Source organism: Amaranthus tricolor, chromosome 1 (genome assembly GCF_026212465.1).
Source record: "Amaranthus tricolor cultivar Red isolate AtriRed21 chromosome 1, ASM2621246v1, whole genome shotgun sequence".
Lineage (NCBI taxonomy): Eukaryota > Viridiplantae > Streptophyta > Magnoliopsida > Caryophyllales > Amaranthaceae > Amaranthus > Amaranthus tricolor.
Window position 1 is genome coordinate 14,210,192 of NC_080047.1, and position 20,287 is coordinate 14,230,478.

The following is a 20,287-nucleotide window of genomic DNA, read 5'->3' on the forward strand; positions in this document are numbered from 1 at the left end:
GACATAAAACTGAGCCGACTCAAAACCCATATTTTATTGTCCAATTCGATGTAAACTTGAATAAATCAGGCGAACTCGAAATAAAATTTTTTAACCTGAGAAACCTGATAGTGATTTGAATTGATCCAATCCGAAATCGAATTCTTTCTATTCAAAATTCAACAACCCTATCATATACGTGAGTAATTCTACCCTGAAATTCTATTATCTAATTCATTAGCCTAGTTGGATAACTCGAGGCATTGCTCGTTTACACTACAAAATGTTCGTAAGTCAACCCTAATTTGATTTTGAACAACTGAACAAAATCAAATATGAAACTCGACATTATTATAAAATCGTATGTATAGATTAGAAAGTGTTAAAAAAATAATTATGTTTCTAACTAAAATAATTGAAAGAAAGAATTTGGTCAGATGTTTTGATAAAACCACTAACATTTGCACTATAACCAATATTCATTAAGTAAAGAAAAATCAATCGTATATGAGTTTCAAAACATGTTATCAACATAATTCGATAACCCGATTGATAGTAGCCGGCAACCAACTTCTACTTGAAGAATAAGGCCTAAACTCAATATGTACCCAAAAAAGCAAATTAATTATTAACCGATAATAACTCGAGTCCAATTGACACTTAACTCAATCTTCAACCAGTATTGAATTAGTGTAAACCCGATAACTTGAATAAGTGATTTTAAATCAATCTATATGTTGTGCGACAGTGAAAGCAAGACCGATGAACAATAATGAAACAACAAGAAATTCAATGCAAACAATAAGAAAATGACACAAGAAATTTAACGTGGTTCACTTCAATGTGATAGCTACGTCCATCGGCACCGAGAATAAATAATTTCACTATGATCGCAAAGAATACAAGATGAATTACAATCACACTCACAATTATAATAGCTCTCTTGTGATCTCTCTCATTTGTGAATCATGAAAATCCTAGTGCTAACAAGAGGGGGTATATATAATAAAACCATCTTGAAAGACAACTTGGGGCCTAAGTATCCACAAATAACCGACCACAAATAAAGGTAACCGTCCCAAAAGACACTTCCCGTGAAAAGAAACTGCCATTCCGCGAGCCGTGTAAAACTACGCGAGCCGCGAAACGCAAACAGAACGCACTTCGCGCCCCGCGGACTGAGGCAGCAGCCTCTCCGCGCCCCGCGGAGGTGCTCTTTGTCCCATACTCATCTTCTTCAATGGTGCTTGCTAGTTTGAGTCACCATTAACAACACTATCTGACAAAACAGTCCCGAGCATGGCCCGCCACGCCATGTATGCTTTCAAATTCAACTAAATTGAATGACCCCTGTCCGAAACCAACCTAATAATTTGAATGAACATACTTCTTCATAAAGTAAGAGAAATGTACTTAGTCGGGAAGTAGAAGATAATAAAAAAAATAAGTTGAGTAAAAAATTTATACTAAATTCTATTAGACAAGTTAAAAAGAAAATTATTATAGAAAATCAGATTTTGTCTCAATAAAAACAAATACCACAATCTACATGTAAAATTTGTCACCTAGCCCATCCCTTCCCTCGTCATACGGTCATACTCCGTGATAAATATTTTTATATTTTTTTATTACAACTCCTCTTGGACGAGTTTTACTAGGTAAATAACTGTAATTTACATTAATTGTAAATCATTGGGACGTGACACTGTGTTATAGATCATCATTTTTATAATTTTGTTTTTTTTACTTTAATTATTTTATTATTTTTATTTTTATGATTATTTATAAACAATCTTATCGATTAATATTTTCTAGAGAAAGGGAGATGTGACATGTCAAAAAAAAGGAGAAAATCTAGAATGAGATGATGATTGGTTTATTCAAGTAGACGTGGCAGATGCATCAACGGTATAGAGTAGCTCACCTTATCCTCCGCCCCAACAAAAACAAATTGATCATCAAAGCTTCAAAACTGTTCCGATAGCACTAGAACAATTTGCTAAGAGATTTTTTCAATGGCGCTTCAAGCAGCTTCATTGATACCCTCTTCAGTCTCTTTTCATAAAGAGGTACGCTTCTTACTACTTTTTTGCTCAAATTTCTCCATTCACTTTAAATGTTCAAACATTTTACAGTATTTGATTTGATTTTGATTTTGATTTTGATTTTTCACAGGGAAAGTTTTCTGGTTTTAAGGAGACATCTTTTGTTGGAACTTCAATCTCCGAGCATCTTAAATCTGAATTTCATCATACTTCTTTGAGGATTAAGGTATATATCTTCTGTTAGTTGGTGCTGGGTTTTGTAGTTTGTTGTCTTCCTTTTGGTGCTACTGGGTTTATGAGTCTTACGAAGATATAGGGGTGTTTACCAAACATATAATAGCTGGTACCTAATAGCTGATTACAACCAGCTGATTTTTATTAACTCCGTTAGTTGATTTTAAACCCGCCGCTATAAACAGCTTATTGGTTCTTCAATAAATTATTTCAACCGACTAATTTATCAAACTAGTTTTGGATGGTTTGCCCAACTCTCTATCTGTATCAAAATAAGCTTAAATTGCATAATAAACTATTTTGCCAAATATAATCGAGTTTTGTGTTATATTATGTTTCATGATAGTAATTTGTTGTTGGCCTTAGAAAATGAGTACCTATGATTTGGTCAAGAAACTTTTTGATGAACAAATTGGATTAGAATTATAACATTGATCCACTTCTGTTTGTCTAGCTTAACTATTTCTGAGATTTAAGTATAATTTACTTGGACTTTGTTTATTTTAGAGTACCCATTGATAAAGTATGTATAAGATATCTTGGAGTTTGGATTATAAGCTCAAAGTTTTGGTAGAGTGATATTGCTATCATAAGCCATTAGCTCCTCATTTCAAATACTTCTGACCATGTATAAGAATGATATGTGTTGTATTTACAATTCTAGCCCCATTGAGTATATAACATTTTTTAGAGTTTCAACCTTAAGATTAAGCTCTTGGTTGAGTTAGCTTTTTATATCATGTCAAACTTAAGTTTATAGTTAAAACTCCAATATATGCTATGTATGTATTCTATCAGCCATTTCTAATGTAAATCTAGTTCTTTGCAGAGATCACTATGTCATATTGTGACTATTTGTTAAAAGGATTAAACATATTGTCAAGAGACCGATTCAGCCAAATGATTAAGCTGATTTTAATAGCCATGTGTCCTTTGGATTATAGTTGTGGATGATACAAGCTTTTCTCATATTTGACGCTAAATGTTACATACATAGCGTTGGCTTTTGATACCATGTAAAATTATCTTTTGTTTGCGTTGGCTTTTGATACCATGTAAAATTATCAACTCAACCAAAAACATAAATTGATGGTTAGAGTTCCATAATATATTATATACTTTATCACATATGCATCAGTTGATAATGCTACCTCACATTTGACACGAGAAATCATTACAACTGCAGGAATTCCGAAATTGGATTATCAAAGCCCAAACAGTTACAGCATCTCCATCTATCGACCAAGCAACTCCTGAAGGTAAGAAAACATTGAGGAAAGGCAATGTCATTATTACAGGAGCCTCATCTGGGTTAGGCTTGGCCACAGCTAAGGCCCTCTCAATGATGGGAAATTGGAACGTAATCATGGCGTGTAGAGATTTCCTCAAAGCAGAAAGGGCTGCCAAGAGAATAGGAATGCCCAAAGATAGCTACACCGTCATGCATCTTGACCTTGCCTCCTTAGAGAGTGTCCGTCAATTTGTTGAAAACTTTCGACGTTCTGGTATGCCTCTTGATGTGTTGGTTTGCAATGCGGCTGTGTATTTGCCTACTGATAAAGAGCCTACGTTTACTGCTGAGGGCTTTGAACTTAGTGTTGGGACGAACCACCTTGGTCATTTTCTTTTATCAAGATTGTTACTTGATGACTTAAAGCAGTCCGACTATCCATCAAAGCGCCTTATAATTGTTGGTTCGATAACAGGTAAATCTCTGCATTGTCATCTTACTTTGTATCAAAATTTAAACATTGGTTTAAAACTGTCACATGATTCACTAATCCCTTTGCGAATCGTGAATAAAAAAAGAAGCGAATCGTAGTCAGTTTTGGCCTATTTTAGGGTCATTTTGAGCGAATAGCAAATTCAGTAAGCGAATAACTGGCGAATTATGTTAAAGAAGTTCAAACTAAAGTACTGATTGCCCTTGTTGTAGGAAACTCAAATACGCTAGCCGGGAATGTACCTCCAAAAGCCAACCTTGGGGATTTGAGGGGACTTGCAGGAGGGTTGAACGGAGTAAACAGCTCACCGATGATTGACGGAGGTGAATTTGATGGAGCAAAGGCCTACAAGGACAGCAAAGTATGCAACATGCTGACTATGCAAGAGTTTCACAGGCGATTCCACGAAGAAACAGGAATTACCTTTTCCTCTCTTTATCCTGGATGTATTGCCGAGACTGGTCTGTTTAGGAATCATGTTGCGCTGTTTAGAACCCTTTTCCCGCCCTTCCAGAAGTACATCACGAAGGGTTATGTTTCCGAAGAGGAGGCTGGAAAGAGACTTGCACAGGTCCGTTGAGTGCATTTTTCGATATTCACACTAGACAAAATCATTAAACATAGCTAAGTGCTAACTGGACTTGCAAATTTTGTTATAACAGGTGGTCTGTGATCAAAGCTTGACAAAATCAGGTGTTTACTGGAGTTGGAACAACAATTCGAAATCATTTGAAAACCAGCTGTCGAAGGAAGCTAGTGACGAAGAGAAAGCACGAAAATTGTGGGAGGTCAGTGAAAAGCTTGTTGGATTGGCTTAGGGAGAGACCTTATTACTGCTACTACAATGACTTGTGATCAAGTATCTTATGGTCCTGATTTTGTAGAATAGTAGTCAATGTAAACCTGTAAACCAGAGATAATGTAGATTATAATGAAACAGAGCTGTGTATGAGTTTCCTACCCCATTCTTACATTTGATTTATGATGTGATTTACTTTCTTAAACCATTTAAAGACTTTCCTTTCAGCAGTATGAACTTCATGCAAGTACTATGGATTTGGGCTGTGGGGGTGTTGTTGTGAGTGAAGGAGAAATTATGTTTATTTGCCCATTAGAAGAATTAGTATGGACGACTACTAGACCTGATCTATTGGTTCATGTGGCTGACCCCAGTATTCTAGGATTAAGGCTAAGGCGTTGTCGTTGTAGCCATCGGATTTCCATCTCGATGATGGCATCTTCCTCGGTAAGTTGTGTATACTTAATGCTGGACATTTTAAACTACTAAATGTCAAGGAACCAACTTACCTAGTAGCTTAAGATGATTGTTGAGTCCCCAGAATATGTCATGTATTCTAACACGTCACCTCACACGAGAGCCCTTTGGGTTAGAAGTGTGGATGCAACACATGCTCTCCTTATACATGGCTCTAAATATTTCACTATAAATGAGAGGTGGTTGAGATTTGAACCCGTGACCTCATGTCACGCTGGCTTTTGATACCATGTCAAGGAACCGACTTAACCAAAAGCTTAAGCTGATCATTGGCAAAATCAGGGAGGATAAATTACTTAATAGGGACGATAAATCAAGTGAGACAAAAGGAAAGTGCATTTAATAAAAAGTTGTCTCATAAGTACATCTATTGTGCATAGGTCACGCAAGTGGTATTTGCAAGAGGTTACTTTTCAGTAGAAGGACACATTTCAGAAGCTGAAACAAGTAATCTACTGGAGGACCAATCAACAAGCAACACGTTAGCATTTGCAACACTCAGACAAGGCGGTATTTTTGGCATTGGTTAAGACAACTATTGAAGGGCATTTTAAGACATTCCATACAGCCCAATGATGGACTATAAATACTCCAAAATATGCCAAGAAAAAGGTAACCAATTTTTCACAAAGAAAAAGACAACCAGAACACAACCTTAAGAACAATTAATACTTGAGCATTGAATAAGAATTCTTTCATACAATCTCATTGATCTTGAAAAGACAATCAAGAATATTTAAGAACTTCTATTGAATAAGACAAGATCTTATTCATCAAATACAACAAAGCTTCACGCTAAAAAAGCCCTAACTAATAATCCACCTTATTGCCACTATGCAATTGGAATGACTTATTAGACAATTTATATTATACAAACACTGACTTGGGCGTTGGAGTAGGTCCTTGAAAAACCATTTCGGGCCCTGCTAACTCTTGTTAACTGTGCAGGAAAACAGATATCTTGAGGAGTTATCTTATTGCAAGGGTTGGCAAGAAGAGCAAACTTTCAATCCAGTTAAAACCCTTGCTTAAGGATAATCATTGGACTAATCAAGACTTATTTCATAATTAATTGTGTCCAGTACTCACACAGAAACAGTTATATACTCTAACACTGAAAGATCAAGTTGTTCATACTTCACTAAATCATAGTTTATTATTGACTTCTCACTTTCTTTCAAAAATTCTCATATGGACATCGACAAGCTACTAAAGCATCTCATTGGATTCTTTTTATTGAAGTTTGTGCATACACATGACTGTAACTGTAAATAACTACACTTAATTATTTTTAAGAAAGAAACAGATCTACTCCTAATGAATAAAGAAAGGGAGAGTTTGGTAACTTCCCTTTTTTAAGTGTGTTTTTTATAAACTTTCAGCATATAGAGGATTCAGAGGAACCAATCAAATTTTGTCATTGACTTAATAAATGATTTATCAATATCTAGTGGTATACTGTATATATTTATATAATTCCAATCTTTAAAAATATGCAAGTTGTATTAATCTTCAAAAAAATTCTTATTTTGGAACAATCTTTGATCTTAATTCATCATTTTCATCAGGAACTTGAGGCACAATACATGGTTTAGAACTTGTAAATCCCAGTCAATGGGAGCATATCCATCATAAATATCTGTATTTCCTGCAAGTCAGAGGGCCAGAAATCCCCTAATACTTTCTGGGATTTGCTTTTTATTGCTTGTTTCTGCAGGATATAGCTGGATCGAAAGGTTGATCGATAAATCGAAGATTCAGAAATGTCGAACATTGAGATGGGGAGTAAAAACAAGTACAAGAGGATGGATTCTGAACTCGGTGAGGATGATAACGAATCTTTAAACGTCCAAGGGAAGGATATTGCCAACAGCACCAGAAGATATGTTATGGCCTGCGCGTTTTTCGCTTCTGTCAATTCTGTTCTCCTTGGTTATGGTAAGAAGCTTATGCACATTTTGACTTTATTGATTCTAAAAATGGTTGTGTATTAACAATCTTGGACTATTAATTAAGCCTGAGTTTTGACTTTAAGATCGAGTTACTGTGTTTTGATTCCTGGTCACAAGAACATGCTCCGATATCTAAAAATCGACCATGTCTTGGTGGGTAAAGTAGCTAAACGATCACTTAGCTGCGAGTGCTTCTAATTGAAATGATTGATTGTTCCCAAATATAATAAACAACAGTCGAATCATTCAAATCAAGTATCGGTTTATTGAAACAATGTAAGCTGAGGCCGTTTGTTTTTCACAGATGTTGGTGTGATGAGTGGAGCAATTATATTCATCCACGAAGAACTGAACATAAATGAGGTGCAACAAGAAGTATTAGTCGGGTGTTTGAGCATCGTTTCTCTGATTGGTAGCTTAGCCGGGGGAAGAACATCAGATGCTATCGGAAGAAAATGGACAATGGCTATAGGAGCCATTATTTTCCAACTGGGAGGTTTGATAATGACAATTGCACATTCGTTTGAGATTCTAATGCTCGGAAGGCTTCTATCAGGGATCGGAATTGGGTTCGGAGCAACGATCATGGGAGTTTACATAGCTGAGATATCACCAGCTGTTTCAAGAGGCTTTCTTACCACATTCCCGGAGATCTTCATAAACCTCGGAATCCTTCTTGGATATGTCTCGAACTATGCATTTTCGGGATTACCTTCAAATATTAATTGGAGGGTTATGCTTGCCTTAGGGATATTCCCTTCGGTTCTCATCGGTTTTGCACTATTTGTGATCCCGGAATCACCAAGGTGGTTAGTTCTTCAAGACCGAGTCGATGAAGCAAGATCGATACTAATTAGAACAATCGGTGATGAAAAAGAAGTGGACGAAAGACTTGCCGACATCCTACAAACTGCTAGCAAAGCAAAATCGACAAAAAGTGAAGAAAAAGCAGTTTGGTACGAAATTTTAAGGCCTAACCCAACAGTTTATAGAATGCTTTCAGCTGGGGTTGGCTTACAATGTTTCCAACAAATCACAGGAATAGATGCATTAGTTTATTACAGTCCAACAATTTTAAAGTCGGCTGGGATCGAAGGTAACACTGAGCTTCTAGCTGCAACAGTCGCAGTCGGATTGACAAAAACAGTTTCTATACTGATTGCTCTCGTCCTCATCGATAGAATAGGTAGGAAGCCGTTGTTGTATACAAGCACCATCGGAATGACAGTTTGCTTGTTCTGTATATCAATAAGCTTGCCGTTTATGGGAAAAGGTGCTGCTGGAATTGCGCTGGCATTACTATTTGTTTGTGGGGATGTCGCCTTTTTTTCAGTAGGAATAGGCCCGATTTGCTGGGTTTTGACTTCAGAGATTTATCCATTAAGGTTACGAGCTCAAGCAGTTGCTGTCGGTTTTGCAGCTAATAGAGTGTGCAGTGGGCTTGTTAGTCTGTCTTTCCTGTCTGTTTCTAGTGCAATTTCAGTCCCCGGAACTTTCCTAATCTTTTCTGCATTATCTGCACTTTCAGTATTGTTTGTGCACAAAATTGTACCAGAGACGAAAGGAAAGACACTCGAGCAAATCGAGTGTTTGTTCCAAGAGAGTGATGGGTGGAAGGAGAGTCGATTAGAGCTGGCAGATACTGAGCGTTTAGTGTTGTAACATTCTACATGTAAGAAATTGATCGGAAACTATTTTGATTTCAGTAGATCTAGATGATATTCTTCCCATAAAGCGTTCCAAGAACTCGAGCAGAAAATGGCTTGTTTGACAGATTCATTTGAGTTACACCATTGTTTTCACTACACATTACACAATTACATAGAATTTTTAGTGAATAGGAAAGTATGGTTAGTTGATAGTTGATATGTAATATACTCATGTATTAAGTGATGAACTATCATAACCTTTTTGACAATGGCACTCTACTTTTGTTATGTAAAGCTAAGAAAAACAATCATAGGCCTAAGTTAAAGTGATGAATTCTTGCGTCTTCCTCGTCCGTCACTTATCGGAATTTTTAATTGGCACCGCATCTGCTCTAATTAGGCCAAGTATCAATATGAATTTTATGGGTAGTGGGTGGATATAGGTATGAAAAGTCATCATGGGTAATGAGTACGTGGTAGTTATCGATGTCTGCCCCATAGACACTAAAGTCTAGTGCTTTGGGGCTAAATGAATCAATAAAATAGGGAATTCTTAGCACAAGCATGTAATTAGGGCTAATGATTAGTTTAGTGGAAGGTCACCTTCTCGCTTAAAGTGACAAAGAGTAAATTATTTTTGAACTAGAGTAGTAACTTTCTTAACCTTAAGCTCTTATATGATTACAAACGAAACATTCACACTACTCACAGTTAAACATAAGTCCGAAGAACATTCAAGTGGTTTCTACATAGTTTTCGGGCTTCTAGGCTCCAAAGAAGTAATATTGCACAATAAGTTAAGAGAACATCAACATTATTATGCAAGATTGACCTAGGATGACACACATTCTAGGACAAGCCTTCCCTTCTACATGACCTAAGCTCCTAGGCTCCAAGTCATGGAGTTCTCAACCAGCATCAAGCCATCATCATTTCCCAATCAAGCTAATCATGTAGATACAAATGACCACAAATGCGACCCAATAGGTCTTAAATCGTTGTCTAAAATAATAATTTCACTTAAAATAAAGTTGTTGTCTCAGACAAAGACTTCACTCAAAATTAATCGTTGTTTTAAACAACAATTTCACTTAAAATGAAAATTTTGTCTCAGCAAAAAACTTCCCTTAAATATGTAGTCGTTTCAAACAACTACTTTTGTCCAAAAGTAACAAACTTTTATTTTTCAAATAATTTTGCTCCAAAACTTATTTTTCATTAAGTTAAAGAAATACACTAATTTAAAAAATTTCACAAATTCAACCAGTATTCAATCACTTCAACAAATTAAACCTGGTTTCCTCCATTATTATATCTTGTATAGTTGTACTAAAAATCTAAAAATAAAAATTCATTGAAGTTTTACCAGATGTTTACCCAGTGTTGTACAAAAACAACTAAACTAGATTTTTGAAAATCAAACATTAGTAATCCAACTTTTTGTTCTTCGGCCGTAAATAATTTCACCTTTAAATTATTTTCTAATTTTCTAAACAATTTAACATTTGTCTTTAGTTCATTGTGAATAATTTAACTTTTATCCTAGTTTGCTGGTATTAGTTCTAATATAATAATAAAGTATGTTGTTGTCAAATGTATAACAAATGTTAAATTATTAGAAAATAGTTTAAATATGAGATTATACAGGACCGAAGTGTGAAAAGTTAAATTATTAATATTAGTTTTAACTTTTTGAGTCTTGATTTTTGACCATAATAACCCCTACTAAAAAAATTTTAAAATCAGATTTCCTTGTCCAATCCCTCTAACCTAAAGAAAAGCAACTTAATCTTCTATACATGCAAAATAACTTTGTGGCTAATTTGTAGTGCCATTCATGGAGCAGATCCAGCACAGCCATGTCCAAGTTGGAAGTCTCAATCTTCATGTTTCTCAAATTGGATCAGGTTTACACATAAATAACACTCGAATTTTGCCTTATTTTATCATTTTAATCCGTTTAATGAATTTTTCCCAATTGTATTTTAGGTTATCTGCTTCTAATTTGAAAATGTGCGAGTATCTGATGAGTATTTGTGTTTAAATTGAATGTTTAGGTCAAAAAATAGTGTTATTTCTGCATGGTTTTCCAGAAATATGGTATTCATGGAGATACCAAATGGTGGGTGTTGCTAAAGCTGGGTATCGGGCTATAGCAATTGATTATAGGGGTTATGGTCTCTCTGATCAGCCCTCTGAGCCTGAGAAAACTACTTTGACTGATTTTGCTGAAGATGTTGTAGGCTTACTCAACTTTTTGGGTATTGACAAGGTAATACTCCTTTTTAATCTAATCTAATTAACACATTTAACTAAATTCAAGTTCTAGTACTTGTGAAGAATGCAAAATCTAGGTAAAGCTTTCAGGAAAATATTTGAAAACCTTGATGGGAATTTGGTACTTTTTGGCAAAATCCTAGTACGGCTTGTTTTGTGTACTGCAGGTTACTTTCCTGTTGTATTTTGTGACTGAATTAATAATCAAACTTATATTTTTCAAATGTGAACTTCGTCATCATGAATCACCATATACCGAACATAGTAATAAGTAGAATTTGTATGTGACTTGATATAAATTTTAGGCGAGACTCTCTTCCTAAAACATCATTTCCTCAATGTATACCGGAAATATGTTTTGAGATACGAAGAATTTCACTAAATTCCAAGCACAAAGAAATTAGAACATGAGAAAACTTAAATGGAAAAAAAAAGGGAAATTTACAATCAAGGATTGCAAGTTCTCTATTTATAAAGTGCTAAAAAGGATAAGAATTCAGAAAATTCATGTATATATCATGTATAATTCATGTAAGAAATAATTTACACATGCCTTCTATATTTATAGAAGAGCATACAACCATTCATGAAGTAATATGTCACTTCATGAACCGCACCATCAATTCACGAATCAATGCCAATCATAAATCAATCCATCCCAATATATTCAGTTAATATAACCATATTAACCTTAGGTAGTTATAGCATAACTAACAAAACCGAATAAAACTAACATTGCAAAAACCAGTGTGAAATTCGTGACCCGCGAACTCGCGACCAGTGAAGAAAGTCGCGTCCCGCGAATTGTGTTTTTTTCAAAACAGAAACATTGCTTTGAAACTCGTGACCCGCGAGCCTTTTCGCGATCCGTGAAAAACACTTTCCACAAGTTAGTAACTTTGCAATTTTGGGATATTTCCAATTAATTATTTATTTAATTAATTTATTTGATTAATTTATTATTTCCGATAATCATTATACGCTCTAAATGACAACATTTCCCCATGTTATCTTGGTGTTATTGATGTTTCTTTTTGCGGGGCTCTCTCTACCCAAGGTTAAAATTGATTGTGCTCTTTCCTCCTATCCTCTCTCTCGAAGTGTATGAATATGGTGTGTCCGCTATCTTTCCTCTTAGACTTTGACTTTCTGCGGGACTCAGTGGGACACTGGGAAGTTGACCATGGCCATGACCATGACCAAGCCAAAACTCACTTTGCTGACACTTTTTACAAAATGATTTTTAGTGATTGTAACTGACTTTTGCTTATTTAAACTGATCTTTACTGATTCATACTAATTTTTACTAATTAAAATTAACTTTTACTAGTTATTTTTTAAGGTGAACTAAGCCGGGCCTTAATTCTTCAAATTCCATCCTTTCAAATCTAATCTCCCCTCCAAAACGGGTACCTAAATAAAGAAATTATATCTTTCCAAAATTAATCCTTCTTTCTCTTCCAATTCCATTAATCCAAACAAAGTATTAATGTGCAATCACATGTTGAGGTGTGGAGATTGCACCACTTTTACTTGATGTTAGAATCATAAGATGATAAGATATTTGTCTCTTTGAGTAGAAAAGAGAGGAATATATGATCAATAGTTAAAAATATTCGACAAAAGAATCTAATTTTGGAGCTCCTTCTGATTGGTGGCTCTGTTCCCAAAAATATGTCTCGGCCATATTATGTTAAGACTTCGGGAATCATCGTAACAAGTTTCTCTTCATTGATTTGGATGATATGGCATGTGCACTTTAGAAGTTGATCAACTTACTTTGGTTTAGACTTGATCATGGGCGGCCCGGCCCGAAAAAGTGAGGGTTTGGGCAGACAATAAATGGCCCGATATTTTTTGGGACGGGTTTAGGATTGGCGTTTGGCCCGCGGGCTGGCCCGGCCCGGCCCGAAAGGAGCTATGTTGGCTCAAGTATAAGAAATAAAAGATTATGGGCTTGTCTGGTTTTTGAAGAATTTTTGATTACGTTTGGATTACTTTAAATTTATACATGAATTTTTCTGGTTTTTGAAGAATTTCGTTTGTGTACTTCGATTAAAATGGCAGTATAAGTACCATATGAAAATCTATTCAAATACTTCAATTGTATTTTGCTTGAACAATTGGATTACTGGGTAAAATTTATTCTAATGTGCGATTGTATTGTTTGACAGTTTTATTTGCTGGGTAAAATTGTTGATTAGGATTCTCTTAATTAAGGTATTGATTTGATTCTTAGTTTCATACATTCTGTCTATTGGTAATTGGAATGGCGGAGTAGATCTTGAAATTCTAATGTGATAATCTTGGAGTACAGTAGAAGTAGAAGTACCAATGTTTTGTTGGAGTACAGCAAAATTGATGATTTCTAATGTGATAATCTTGGAGCACAGCAAAGCTAAAGATTTTCTGGTGTTATCATAATACTTTAATCTTATCAACCTTGTCCTAGTTTCTAATGTGATAGTCGTGAAGATGACGATTGTCAATTCATTAATTAGTTACATATTTTGATTATTTTGTACTCCCTCCTATTCAGGTGAACTGTCCCATTTGACTTTTCACGGATTTTAAGAAAAGTCAAAATGGGACCCTAAAGGAAGAGAGAGAGTAGTATTATGGGTTTTTAATTGTAAAGATTAAGGAATTAATGATTCCCACCAAATTCCCACCAACTTAAAAGCTGATTTTTTTTGGCACCAAAAGTTTGAAATTTTTTTCGCCACAATGACATCGATAATTTAATTAAGTCCTAAATTACATAATTAAGTCCTACGTTTACAATAATTTTTGGAAATTACATAAATTTCTCAAGAGTACTAAAAATTAAATACATCAATTACGGTATCTCCGAGAGCCTTCTCAATTCTTCAACAGCTTCGGTGTAGTTGCAGTCGTTACTGATCATGTGAGTGCGAATTTTTTTCCGATCATTGACTTCAGATTTTCCAAATTACCCAAAAAATGCATTAATAATTTGTTAAATAGCCTCCAATTTATAAACAACCAATTTTTCAAAATGGAAAATATCATCACAGTACCCACATTATTTTGAAACCCAAAATTAAAATGTCCAAAAAGAAGGAATTGATTACATAATCAGAAACTGCCGCCAACAATTCAAGAAAATTCCCAAAGCACACAGCCAAAATTTGAGAAAACAGAAAGTGTGGCGCCAAAAATGAATTGTGCAACAAGAAGAAAAAATCAATCATAACATTACAAAACAGAAAGCATAAATAGACAATGACAATGGTCATTTATTACACAATCATCTAAAACAATGGCTCCTACAAAAAACTTAACTACACAACAAAGAGAATCCATAATGCAGAAGCTACTGTCTGCATTAAATAAGAAGGGCAAACCAGCGCAAGGCACAATCAACGCACTTGCGATTGAGTTTGAGGTTTGTAGGAAAACAATTACACGATTGTGGAATGATGTCAAGAAGCAGATGACAAACAACACCACAGTCATTAACCTCAACAGCAAGAGATGGAGCAAACAAAATAAAATTTGATGAAGAAAAATTTAAGGCAATCAAATATGAACTCAAGGGTACACAGCATTCAGTAGCAAAGCAGATGGAAGTGTCAAAATCAACGGTGTGTAGGTGGAAGAGGAACAAAGTAATAAGAAGGCACACAAACGCAATCAAACCGGCTTTGAATGAAAACAACAAGTTACACAGGTTAAGCTTTGCATTATCTAAATGTGAATACAATGAACAAAATGATGCATTCAAGTTTAAGCCATTTACTAACGTTGTTCACATAGATGAAAAACATTTCTATCTAACCCGAGAGACACAGAGTTATTATCTAGCTCCGGGTGAAGTAGAACCACATAGAGAATGTCAATCAAAAAGGTTCATACCAAAAATCATGTTTATGTGTGCTGTAACAAAGCCTATATTTACAACTGAAGGTGATGTTTTTTTTGATGGAAAGATAGGCATTTGGCCATTTATTACACAGGAGCCAGCAAAAAGAAGCTCAAAGAACAGGAAAAGGGGAGAGATGGAAACTAAGCCAATACAATCAATCACAAAAGAGCACATTAGAGAAATGCTTATCACTAATGTGCTGCCAACCATTAGGGCAAAATGGCCTGCTGAATTATCCAAGCATATTTACATTCAACAAGACAATGCCAAACCTCATATAGCACACAATGACAGAGGGTTTTTAGAAGAGGCAATGAAAGATGGATTTAATATACAATTAGTGCAACAACCTCCAAATTCCCCTGACATGAACGTGCTAGATTTAGGTTTTTTTAGATCAATTCAAGCTTTGCAATATCAAAAATCAGCTTACAATGTTAAAGAGTTGCTTAAGGCTGTGAATAATGCATTTCAAAATCTGAGTCCACAATGTTTAAGGTTTGTATTCATAACTTTACAAGCTTGTATGATAGAGGTCATGAAAAACAGGGGGGGTTTGACTATCACATTCCTCACATGAACAAAACAAAGGCAGCAAGGGAAGGGACTTTACCAGATTACCTCACTATTGACAAACAATTGGTTGTGGATTCACTTCAATATTTATTCACAAAGCTAAGTACAGAAAAAATGAATCAGCTTGTGGAACTCATTGGGTATGCAGGGGGATATGAAGAAGGGGATTTGAATGTAGAAATGTCAGAAGTAACCAACAACCAAACTCAACAAATCTCAACAGTTGCAACAGCAATCATCGTTTAAGCAAAAGAACAACAACCAACAACATTTTTTGGGACATAGAGGAAAGCAACAACAGCACAGAAGATCAGCCAACACAAGCATAACCAGCACAGCTTCATTAATGAAATGTAAATTCCTTTTCAATTTGGACATATTTTTGGGATCTTTAACATGGGATGTTTCAGAAGCAAACAACAAACATTTTATGTTGTTTTCAATGAAACATTTTTATTCAAATATACATTAATGAAAAAAATTGGTTGTTTTAGAACTCTCAGGTAAATTTCTTTTTTTTTTTGAAATCATTGAGTATAAAATCGAACATCTTTGTGCATTAAACGTTGTTAAACAATCCAAACCCCCTTTGTTCGATTTTTTGGTGGCTAAAACTGCTCTCACTTTGAGATCACAGAGCAATGAAATTAAATGCATAAAAAAACGTTTAACTTAAAAATCATCATCAGTCAAAATGAACATGCACCAACACAAACAGAAACTCACTTGAGAAAGGACCAAGCTTATCAAGCCAATCTTCTTCTTCACAATCAGTATTCGAAAAAACAGCATCAATGGAAGAATATTCACGATCAGGATACATATCAGGCCGCTCAGGTGTGTAAATGGGTTCACCTTCAGAGTCAAGTTCTCTTCCCCACTTAGGATCAGTCTCAACAGAAGTAGAGTCATCATTGTAATCATAAGACTCTTCCTCAAATGATTTCAGTCCAGATCTAGGGTTTCCATCATCGAACCCCTTTAAGTCTATCTTAGAAGGCGATTTGTAAGGAGATTTGGGGATTCTCAGAAGTAAAGAAGTACGCGAGTTAGGGTTTTTCATGGGTGAGTCGATTGTCGAGTTACGATTCTTCAGGGGGGATTTTAAAGGCGAACTGGAGTTTGCCATGACAACTACACAGAAGAAATAAAGGAAGATGGTGAACCTTCAACCCAGATTTAGGGTTTTCAGAGAAGAACAAGAAACACGATAAGGAAGAAGGTGAAGCTTTCAATGGAAGATTAAGAGAAAACGGCAGAATATCAAATGGGGAATGGGTAGGGTTTTAGGTTTATAAAGGGAGGGAGTGTAAATGGGTGGGATTAATTAGGATTAATTAAGATTTAATTATGTTGATTAATTATAAGGGAGGGAAAATTAGTAAGGGTAATAAAGGGTATAATTGAAAATAGGATAAAGTACTAAGGGTATAATAGTCAAAAATCCATGCCAAAAATAGAAATGGGACATTTAAGGTGACTTGACCATAAAAGGAAATGGGACACTTCAGCTGAATAGGAGGGAGTATTTGTTTATTTGAATTATTTGTAATTTGTGTTTTAAATTATGTATAATATGTAACAATTGTATTAAATATTTGTGTATTTCAATTATTTGTAATTTGTGTTTTTAATTATGTGTAAATAATATATAACATAGGCCCGCATATTACGGGTTTGGGCAAGAAGTTTTGGGCCCGCACTTCGGCCCGGCCCGGCCCGACCCGCATCAATGGGCTGTTTTTGCCAAACAGACCCGGCCCGATGTTTGATCAGCTCTACTTTGGTTGATGAAACAAAGCATGGAAGAAGACGAAGTTTTGCCATATTGGTGCAAGTTTAGGGTTTTGGTACAATTAGCATTGTGAAGAAGCATTGGGAAAAAAAAGGTGCTTTCATGTGAAGAAGGAAAAAGACTCGAAAGGTGCTCGTCTGCACAAGTTGCGCTCAAACGAGCACCAAAACCCTGTTCCATTCTCATGGGCTCTCCATGGAAGTCCAGTATAACATAAGTCGTCACTTAATTCACTTTTTGAATTTGCGATTCGCTCAAAATAACTCTAAAACAGCCCAAAATCGACCATAATTCGCTTTTTTAATTCGAGACTCGCAAGAAAATTAGTGATTCATGTGACAGTGTTCTGAACCATCCTCTGGACACAATCCACCATGGGTTTCTAAATGCTTTGATCGAAATTGCACATTTTCTTTTATTAGAATCCAACTAGTCTTCTCAGTAAGGAAAAGGAGAGAATTCTTACTTTATATACTGTTTTGGTATTAGCAATGCTACTCTGATGCATAGAAAACTGATACTTATTGTTCTACAAGTTTTCCTTCAGTATATCTGAGAAGAAAGCCAGAGGCTTAATGTGGTGAGAATAATTCCATTGAACTTGAATTGCAACAGGTTTTTTTAGTCGGGAAGGACTTTGGAGCATTCATAGCGAGTCTTGTAGCAGTATTATACCCCAACCGAGTGTCTGGGTTCATAACCTTAGGGGTTCCTTTTATCCTACCAGGTCCTGCTAGAACCCAATCGGATCAACTTCCAAAAGGGTTTTACATTCTACGGTGGAAGGTAGCTAATCGATTCATTGTAACTATGCTTATCTGTCTTGCGTAGTATATATTTTGTCGAATAATTTCTTCAAACAGGAGCCAGGAAGAGCAGAGGCAGATTTTGGTCGATTTGATGTTAGAACAGTGATAAAAAACATCTACATACTGTTTTCAGGGAGCGACCTTCAAGTAGCCGATGATGACCAGGAAATAATGGACCTAGTTGATCCAAACACTCCGCTACCCTCTTGGTTTTCCGAAGAAGATCTATCAATCTACACAAGTTTGTATGAGAAATCTGGTTTTCGTACAGCCCTGCAAGTTCCATACAGGTAAAGCCTAAGCCCCTGAAAATATATACACCACAAAATATGTAGGGATGTTAAAAACTGGACCCTGTTTTATCTGTTTGTTTTGTCGAAGCATGATATGGGTTGGTTTTGTTAATGTAGGAGCATGGACCAAATTATCGATATTCAAGACCCGCGAGTAAGAGCTCCAGCAATGCTTATCATGGGCGAAAAAGATTATGTCATGAAGTTTCCTGGAATGGAGGAAAACATAAGAAGTGGAGCAATTAAGAAGTTGGTACCAGACCTAGAAGTTGTTTTTATGCCAGAAGGAAACCATTTTGTTCAAGAACAGCTGCCCGAGGAGGTCAATGAACTCATCATATCGTTCTTGAACTAAAACAGCGTCTAGTTTGATATAGTAGTATTGGAACAAGGCATGTTATATGTAATGTAATGCTGTGTTTCGAGAAAAATGTTTATTGTGGTTTAAGTGTCGCAGGGGATGTTGCTCCGGAGTTGGCCATCGGCTTGGTCTAGCCTATGCTGTGAGATCGGAGAAACTTGCAAATAAAAATCAAACCAAAATTCAAGGCAACATTGATATACTGCTGATGAAATAGTTTCTATGAGAAGCAAAAACCATGTTGAGCTGATTTGTGTTGGAATTCAGAGCAAGTTAGGACATATCCCTTAAGTTATGAACGTAGTAGGACAAACAAGTGTTAAAACTTAATGTCCAAGTATAATTGAGCTGATATGCAAGCTAGAACGCGTGGGACATTGAACGTGTTCGAGCACTCTAGTGCTCATTCCAACACTTTGTTTTGTGAAGCATTGTATTGTTATGGCTTTTGATCGTAACTGATAATAACTAATATTTTATCTGTTATTTTTCATGAAACCAAGAGTTGAAAGCTTACATATAACTCTATATATGGTAGAAGTTGCATGGAGAATACACATTCATATTCATACTCTAGAATTTCTAAAATTCTTTTTTTTTCCTCTCCTCACTTGAACATTTAAAGAATTTTATAAATTCATTATATAGTTTTTAATTTTAATACCTTTATAAACACATATTCATTTAGATTATTCACTTTCTAATACGTTTTGTGCGACTGGATTTAATTCTAGTCGCAATACGACTCAACCTAGGCAAAATCGCACGATTTGTGCTATTGGATCTTTTTCGATTATTTTTTTGAATTTTTCTAGTCATTATTTAATTCATATGAAGTTTTTAATTTAATTATTGATTGTTATTAATGTTATTTAGTTTTTTATTTTTTTTATTTTTCATACTTCCATCTCTCTAATCTCTCCCTAAAAACATATTCTCATCTAATTCAACATCGAAATATTATAGCTGAGGATTGATGAATTCAATCTCAAAATGGCTCCATAAATATCTATTTTGAAATGGTTCCATAAGTATCAATTTTGAACTCTTAGTCGAATATTTGTTCATAAATTTTCTATGAAAAAAAAGTCGCACATTAATTAAAAATAGAAATAAAATAAAAAAATATTATTATTAAGCTAAAAATGATTAATAATAATTAAATTAAATAAATAAACATTAATCATTTCAAAATAAATAAATAAGTATTAATTAAATTAATAAATAATAACTTCTCTCTAAAATTAAATAATATTTAAACTAAAAATAAGGGTAATTAATATATGAATATGATGGTAGATGATCGATGGTTTACAATTGACAATAGAGATGAACATGGGTTGGATCTGGATCGGGTCCAGCTGAACCCAAATTCAAACCTATCTTTTTAATTTAACCCAAACCCGGATCTAAATCCATAGGGTTTTT

General features: G+C 35.1%; 3 protein-coding genes across 3 annotated transcripts; all 3 read left to right on the forward strand.

Annotated features, from left to right (window-relative positions):
• The first annotated feature begins 1,813 nt into the window (after positions 1-1,813).
• On the forward strand, positions 1,814-4,989 carry LOC130805020 (protochlorophyllide reductase-like). The gene is made up of 5 exons (XM_057669622.1): positions 1,814-2,048; positions 2,155-2,250; positions 3,445-3,964; positions 4,195-4,553; positions 4,645-4,989. Exons 1-5 carry the CDS (start codon positions 1,995-1,997, stop codon positions 4,798-4,800), a joined length of 1,185 nt encoding a protein of 394 aa, XP_057525605.1. The 5' UTR covers positions 1,814-1,994; the 3' UTR covers positions 4,801-4,989.
• A 1,688-nt stretch (positions 4,990-6,677) lies between these two features.
• On the forward strand, positions 6,678-9,193 carry LOC130805032 (probable polyol transporter 4). The gene is made up of 2 exons (XM_057669632.1): positions 6,678-7,196; positions 7,515-9,193. Exons 1-2 carry the CDS (start codon positions 7,022-7,024, stop codon positions 8,870-8,872), a joined length of 1,533 nt encoding a protein of 510 aa, XP_057525615.1. The 5' UTR covers positions 6,678-7,021; the 3' UTR covers positions 8,873-9,193.
• Positions 9,194-10,586: 1,393 nt separating this feature from the next.
• Positions 10,587-19,375, forward strand: LOC130805039 (uncharacterized). Its single transcript, XM_057669641.1, has 5 exons — positions 10,587-10,766; positions 10,917-11,131; positions 18,012-18,182; positions 18,260-18,495; positions 18,616-19,375. Exons 1-5 carry the CDS (start codon positions 10,697-10,699, stop codon positions 18,851-18,853), a joined length of 930 nt encoding a protein of 309 aa, XP_057525624.1. The 5' UTR covers positions 10,587-10,696; the 3' UTR covers positions 18,854-19,375.
• The last annotated feature ends 912 nt before the right edge of the window (positions 19,376-20,287 follow it).